Source organism: Cyprinodon tularosa, unplaced genomic scaffold (genome assembly GCF_016077235.1).
Source record: "Cyprinodon tularosa strain WSP-4 unplaced genomic scaffold, ASM1607723v1 ctg1003, whole genome shotgun sequence".
Lineage (NCBI taxonomy): Eukaryota > Metazoa > Chordata > Actinopteri > Cyprinodontiformes > Cyprinodontidae > Cyprinodon > Cyprinodon tularosa.
Window position 1 is genome coordinate 30,456 of NW_024037787.1, and position 7,134 is coordinate 37,589.

The 7,134-nt window shown below is 47.9% G+C and overlaps 1 protein-coding gene across 1 annotated transcript; it reads right to left on the bottom strand.

Moving 5' to 3' along the window:
* Positions 1–1,927: 1,927 nt before the first annotated feature.
* LOC119777470 (histidine-rich glycoprotein-like) lies at positions 1,928–3,079 on the bottom strand. Its single transcript, XM_038276360.1, has one exon. It carries the CDS (start codon positions 3,077–3,079, stop codon positions 1,928–1,930), a length of 1,152 nt encoding a protein of 383 aa, XP_038132288.1.
* Positions 3,080–7,134: the final 4,055 nt, after the last annotated feature.

Consider the following 7,134-nt stretch of genomic DNA (forward strand, 5'->3'; position numbering starts at 1 on the left):
GAATGACATTTAGTTTATAAAAAAAAAAAAAACAGCAGTGACGTCACCAGCCTTCCCTCTGCAGTACTCTATAATGAACACCAGGGGTCAGTGTGGTTCATGTGATAAAGGCTGCTGGCCTACATAGATCTATAGGAAATAGAGAAATTACATCAATTTCTTTGACTGGAGATTTTAAATAAAGTGAATGATGGAAGATGATCATGACTGAAAATGTTTAGTGCCTTTGATAACCGCTGCCATAAAGCTCCATCAGATTTAATACCAACGCTGAGATGAAACGGCTTGATGAAACAAACCATCCATCATCCCAATCGTCTCTTCTGGAATCTAATTTCAGATCGAAGTGAATTATTGTTCTGCATCTTCACACAGCTCTAATTCCATCAGCATGGAGGAGCCATTTCCTTTCTGAAACATTTAGCATCTCATTGAGTGAAACCGAAGGCTATCATATGCCGTCTGTGTGCATATCCAGCAAATGACTCAATATGTGCAAAGAGTCACTTTTATTTCCATCCTTTTTTATCGGGTGGGGGGGCAAACAGCTACTGTGTTTGTCTCAGCTGCCAGTTAAGAGCTAATTTCTTTTAGAGCTCATTGGTTGTGCTGCATCTGTTTACTGTCTCTCTTTCTGACATGGTGCTCAGAGGGCCAACGTGCAGAAGCTGCCTGGATGGTCTATGGGGTCGCTATGTACGTTTGCAGGTGGCCAATCAGGTGGCAGTCATCTCTAGCAGGGGCTCATTAGGAGAGAAAAGTTAGCAGAGACCCCTTCGTTTATATGCCGCTGGGAAGCAGAGCTCATGACTCTAACTCAAGGAGTTTGTGATAAAGAATAAGATCTGGAAGTGTGATGTAGTGAGGCATAGTGAGGCTTAGTGAGGTGTATTGTGGCGTAGTGTGGCGTAGTGAGGCGTATTGTGGCTTAATGAGGATAGTGAGGCGTATTGTGGCGTAGTGAGGTGTATTGTGGCATAGGGACGCGTAGTGAAGCGTAGTGTGGTGTAGTGTGGCATAGTGAGGCGTATTGTGGCGTAGTGACGCGTAGTGAAGCGTAGTGTGGGGTAGTGAGGCATAGTGAGGCGCAGTGGGGTGTAGTGTGGTGTAGTGAGGAGTATTGGGGCGTAGTGAAGCGTATTGTGGCTTAGTGAGGCATAGTGAGGCGTATTGTGGCATAGTGTGGCGTAGTGAGGTGTATTGTGGCATAGTGTGGCGTAGTGAGGCATAGTGAGGCGTATTGTGGCGTAGCGTGGCATAGTGAGGCATAGTGAGGCGTATTGTGGCATAGTGTGGCGTAGTGAGGCATTGTGAGGCGTATTGTGGCATACTGTGGCGTATTGTGGCATAGTGTGGCGTAGTGAGGCATAGTGAGGCGTATTGTGGCGTAGCGTGGCATAGTGAGGCGTATTGTGGCATAGTGTGGCGTAGTGAGGCATTGTGAGGCGTATTGTGGCATACTGTGGCGTATTGTGGCATAGTGTGGCGTAGTGAGGCATAGTGAGGCGTATTGTGGCATAGTGTGGCGTAGTGAGGCATAGTTTGGCATAGTGAGGTGTATTGTGGCGTAGTGTGGCGTAATGAGGTGTATTGTGTGGTAGTGAGGCATAGTGAGGCGTATTGGGGCGTAGTGTGGCGTAATGAGGCGTATTGTGGCATAGTGAGGCGTATTGTGGCATAGTGTGGCGTAGTGAGGCATAGTGAGGCATAGTGAGGCGTATTGTGGCATAGTGAGGCGTATTGTGGCATAGTGTGGCGTAGTGAGGCATAGTGAGGCGTATTGTGGCATAGTGTGGCGTAGTGAGGCATAGTTTGGCATAGTGAGGTGTATTGTGGCGTAGTGTGGCGTAATGAGGTGTATTGTGTGGTAGTGAGGCATAGTGAGGCGTATTGGGGCGTAGTGTGGCGTAATGAGGCGTATTGTGGCTTAATGAGGCATAGTGAGGCGTATTGTGGCATAGTGAGGTGTATTGTGGCATAGGGACGCGTAGTGAAGCGTAGTGTGGTGTATTGTGGCATAGTGTGGCGTAGTGAGGCATAGTGAGGCGTAGTGAGGTGTATTGTGGCGTAGTGTGGCGTAGTGAGGCGTATTGTGGCTTAATGAGGCATAGTGAGGCGTATTGTGGCGTAGTGAGACGTAGTGTGGCGTAATGAGGTGTATTGTGGGGTAGTGAGGCACAGTGGCGTGTAGTGTGGTGTAGTGAGGCGTATTGGGACGTAAGGAAGCGTATTGTGGCTTAGTGAGGCATAGTGAGGCGTATTGGGGCATAGTGTGGGGTAGTGAGGCATAGTGAGGTCTATTGTGGCATAGTGAGGTGTATTGTGGCATAGGGATGCGTAGTGAAGCGTAGTGTGGTGTATTGTGGCGTAGTGTGGCATAGTGAGGTGTATTGTGGCTTAGTGTGGCGTAGTGAGGCGTATTGTGGCTTAATGAGGCATAGTGAGGCGTATTGTGGCGTAATGAGGTGTATTGTGGCATAGGGAAGCGTAGTGAAGCGTAGTGTGGTGTAGTGTGGCATAGTGAGGCGTATTGTGGCGTAGTGAGACGTAGTATGGCGTAATGAGGTGTATTGTGGGGTAGTGAGGCATAGTGAGGCGCAGTGGGGTGTAGTGTGTTGTAGTGAGGCGTATTGGGGCGTAGTGAAGCATATATTCGCTTAGTGAGGCATAGTGAGGCGTATTGTGGCATAGTGTGGCGTAGTGAGGCGTAGTGAGGTGTATTGTGGCATAGTGTGGCGTAGTGAGGCATAGTGAGGCATAGTGAGGTGTATTGTGGTGTAGTGTGGCATAGTGAGACGTATTGTGGCATAATGTGGCGTAGTGAGGCATAGTGAGGCGTATTGTGGCATAGTGTGGCATAGTGAGGCATAGTGAGGCGTATTTTGGCGTAGTGTGGCGTAGTGAGGCATAGTTTGGCATAGTGAGGTGTATTGTGGCGTAGTGTGGCGTAATGAGGTGTATTGTGTGGTAGTGAGGCATAGTGAGGCGTATTGGGGCGTAGTGTGGCGTAATGAGGCGTATTGTGGCTTAATGAGGCATAGTGAGGCGTACTGTGGCATAGTGAGGTGTATTGTGGCATAGGGACGCGTAGTGAAGCATAGTGTGGTGTATTGTGGCATAGTGTGGCGTAGTGTGGCATAGTGAGGCGTAGTGAGATGTATTGTGGCTTAATGAGGGATAGTGAGGCGTATTGGGGCGTAGTGAGGTGTATTGTGGGATAAGGACGCGTAGTGAAGCGTAGTGTGGTGTAGTGTGGCATAGTGAGGCGTATTGTCACGTAGTGAGGTGTATTGTGGCATAGGGACGCGTAGTGAAGCGTAGTGTGGTGTAGTGTGGCATAGTGAGGCGTATTGTGGCGTAGTGACGCGTAGTGAGACGTAGTGTGGCGTAATGAGGTGTATTGTGGGGTAGTGAGGCATAGTGAGGCACAGTGGCGTGTAGTGTGGTGTAGTGAGGCGTATTGGGGGGTAGTGAAGCGTATATTGGCTTAGTGAGGCATAGTGAGGCGTATTGTGGCATAGTGTGGCGTAGTGAGGCGTAGTGAGGTGTATTGTGGCATAGTGAGGTGTATTGTGGCATAGGGACGCGTAGTGTGGTGTATTGTGGCGTAGTGTGGCATAATGTGGCATAGTGAGGCGTAGTGAGGTGTATTGTGGCTTAGTGTGGCGTAGTGAGGGGTATTGTGGCTTAATGAGGCATAGTGAGGCGTATTGTGGCGTAGTGAGGTGTACTGTGGCATAGGGACGCGTAGTGAAGCGTAGTGTGGTGTAGTGTGGCATAGTGAGGCGTATTGTGGCGTAGTGACGCGTAGTGAGACGTAGTATGGCGTAATGAGGTGTATTGTGTGGTAGTGAGGCATAGTGAGGCGCAGTGGGGTGTAGTGTGGTGTAGTGAGGAGTATTGGGGCGTAGTGAAGCGTATTGTGGCTTAGTGAGGCATAGTGAGGCGTATTTTGGCATAGTGTGGCGTAGTGAGGTGTATTGTGGCATAGTGTGGCGTAGTGAGGCGTAGTGAGGTGTATTGTGGCATAGTGGGGTGTAGTGTGGTGTAGTGAGGTGTATTGGGGCGTAGTGAAGCGTATTTTGGCTTAGTGAGGCATAGTGAGGCGTATTGTGGCATAGTGAGGCGTAGTGAGGTGTATTGTGGCTTAGTGTGGCGTAGTGAGGGGTATTGTGGCTTAATGAGGCATAGTGAGGCGTATTGTGGCGTAGTGAGGTGTACTGTGGCATAGGGACGCGTAGTGAAGCGTAGTGTGGTGTAGTGTGGCATAGTGAGGCGTATTGTGGCGTAGTGACGCGTAGTGAGACGTAGTATGGCGTAATGAGGTGTATTGTGGGGTAGTGAGGCATAGTGAGGCACAGTGGCGTGTAGTGTGGTGTAGTGAGGCGTATTGGGGCGTAGTGAAGCGTATTGTGGCTTAGTGAGGCATAGTGAGGCGTATTGTGGCATAGTGTGGCGTAGTGAGGTGTACTGTGGCATAGTGTGGCGTAGTGAGGCGTAGTGAGGTGTATTGTGGCATAGTGGGGTGTAGTGTGGTGTAGTGAGGCGTATTGGGGCATAGTGAAGCGTATTTTGGCTTAGTGAGGCATAGTGAGGCGTATTGTGGCATAGTGTGGCGTAGTGAGGCATAGTGAGGCGTATTGATGCATAGTGTGGCGTAGTGAGGCATAGTGAGGCGTATTGTGGCATAGTGTGGCGTAGTGAGGCATAGTGAGGCGTATTGTGGCGTAGTGTGGCGTAGTGAGGCATAGTTTGGCACAGTGAGGCGTATTGGGGCGTAGTGTGGCGTAATGAGGTGTATTGTGGCTTAATGAGGCATAGTGAGGTGTATTGTGGCATAGTGAGGTGTATTGTGGCATAGGGACGCGTAGTGAAGCGTAGTGTGGTGTAGTGAGGCGTAGTGTGGCATAGTGAGGCGTATTGTGGCGTAGTGACGCATAGTTAGACGTAGTGTGGCGTAATGAGGTGTATTGTGGCTTAGTGAGGCATAGTGAGGCGTATTGTGGCATAGTTTGGCGTAGTGAGGCGTAGTGAGGTGTATTGTGGCATAGTGTGGCGTAGTGAGGCATAGTTTGGCATAGTGAGGTGTATTGTGGCGTAGTGAGGCGTAGTGTAGCGCATTGAGTTGAGGCGTAGTGAGGTGTATTGCGGCGTAGTGAGGCGCAGTGTGGCGTAATGAGGTGTATTGTGGGGTAGTGAGGCACAGTGGGGTGTAGTGAGGCGCATTGGGCGTAGTGTGGCATAGTGAAGCATATTGTGGCTTAGTGAGGCATAGTGAGGCGTATTGTGGCATAGTGTGGCGTAGTGAGGCGTATTGTGGCATAGTGTGGCGTAGTGAGGTATAGTGTGGCATAGTGAGGTTTATTGCGGCGTAGTGAGGCTTAGTGAGGCGTATTGTGGTGTAGTGACGCATAGTAAGGCGTAGTATGGCAAAGTGAGGTGTATTGTGGCGTAGCAACACATAGTGAGGTGTAGTATGGAGTAGTGAGGTGTATTGTGGCGTAGTGAGGCGTATTGTGGCGTAGCAACGCGTAGTGAGGCGTAGTATGGCGTAGTGAGGTGTATTGTAGCGTGGTGAGGCATAGTTAGGGGTAGTGAGATGCAGTGAGGTGTAGTGAGGTGTATTGTGGCGTAGTGAGGCGTAGTGTGTTTTTCAGTGTAGTCCTGTTTCTCTGACTGTGACTAACTGGATGTGCTCTCTTCATCCTCTGACATGGGAGCTGGCTCGGAGCTCGTCTGCCTGGCTGTGTGTTTCCTGGACGGGGCCGCCTGTGGAGCTGGTTGGTACCTATTTGTCCCTACAAATCATTCGATTTGAATAATCGATTTGATAGCCTTTAATGCTATCTTAGACACTATTGGCTTTGTTCAAAATGTGAATAGTCCCACACATTCTCATCTTCATACTTTGGATCTTGTGCTGACATACGGCATAGAATGTGAAGAAACAACAGTATTTCCTCACAACTCTGTCCTCTCTGACCACTTTCTAATAACCTTCAGGATTACTTTAACAGAGTTCTCCTCCCCCAAAAGAAGGTTCAATTTTAGTAGATCTTTATCAGATAGTGCAGTTATAAATTTTAAAGAATCTGCTTCACTTTCTCTCTCCTCTGTATCGCTGAGCAGTGCTGCAGAGTGCAAAAGCATAGCTTATTCACCTTCACAGGTTGATGATTTTGTTGATGGGGTTGCTAGTTCTCTGCGTATTGCCTTAGACAACGCAGCTCCTTTGAAAATGAAAACCGTTAAAAATAGAAAGCTGGCTCCTTGGTTTAATGCAGAGCTGCGTACTTTGAAGCAAAATGTTAGGAAACTGGAGAGAAAATATCGCTCCACAGGCCTGCGAGAGTCCTTCCTAGTCTGGAAAAATGGTTTACTGCTGTATAAGAGGACCCTTTGTAAAGCAAGAGCAGCATACTTCTCCTCATTAATAGAGGAGAATAAGAATAATCCTAGATTTCTTTTTAATACAGTTGCCAAACTCACCCAGAGCCATAGCTCTGTTGAACCGTCCATTCCACCTGCTCTTAGCAGCAATGATTTTATGGGATTCTTTATAAATAAGATTGATCTTATTAAAAATAAGATCATAAGCACTCCTCTATCCGCGATTGTACCTGAGGTAGTCATGGAATCTGAACCGGGTTTAGACTGCTTTGATCCAGTTGAACTTTCTGAATTAGCAAAATTATTGTCTTCATCTAAGCCTTCAACTTGGATGTTAGATCCAGTTCCAACCAGGTCATTTAAGGAGGTATTCCCTTTGATCTCCTCCTCCATTTTAGATGTGATTAATCTATCTCTGTTACAGGGATATGTACCTAAAGCTTTTAAGGTTGCTGTAATTAAACCTCTGCTTAAAAAACCGTCTCTTGACCCAGATGACTTGGTCAATTATAGACCTATATCCAATCTTCCTTTCTTATCCAAAATTCTTGAGAAAGTAGTTGCCAAACAAGTTTGCGATCACTTACACCATAATGAACTTTTTGAAGAGTTTCAGTCTGGCTTTAGAACTCATCATAGCACTGAAACAGCTCTGGTGAAAGTCACTAATGATATTCTCATGGCCTCAGATAATGGACTTGTATCTGTGCTCGTCCTGTTGGATCTTAGTGCTGCATTTGATAC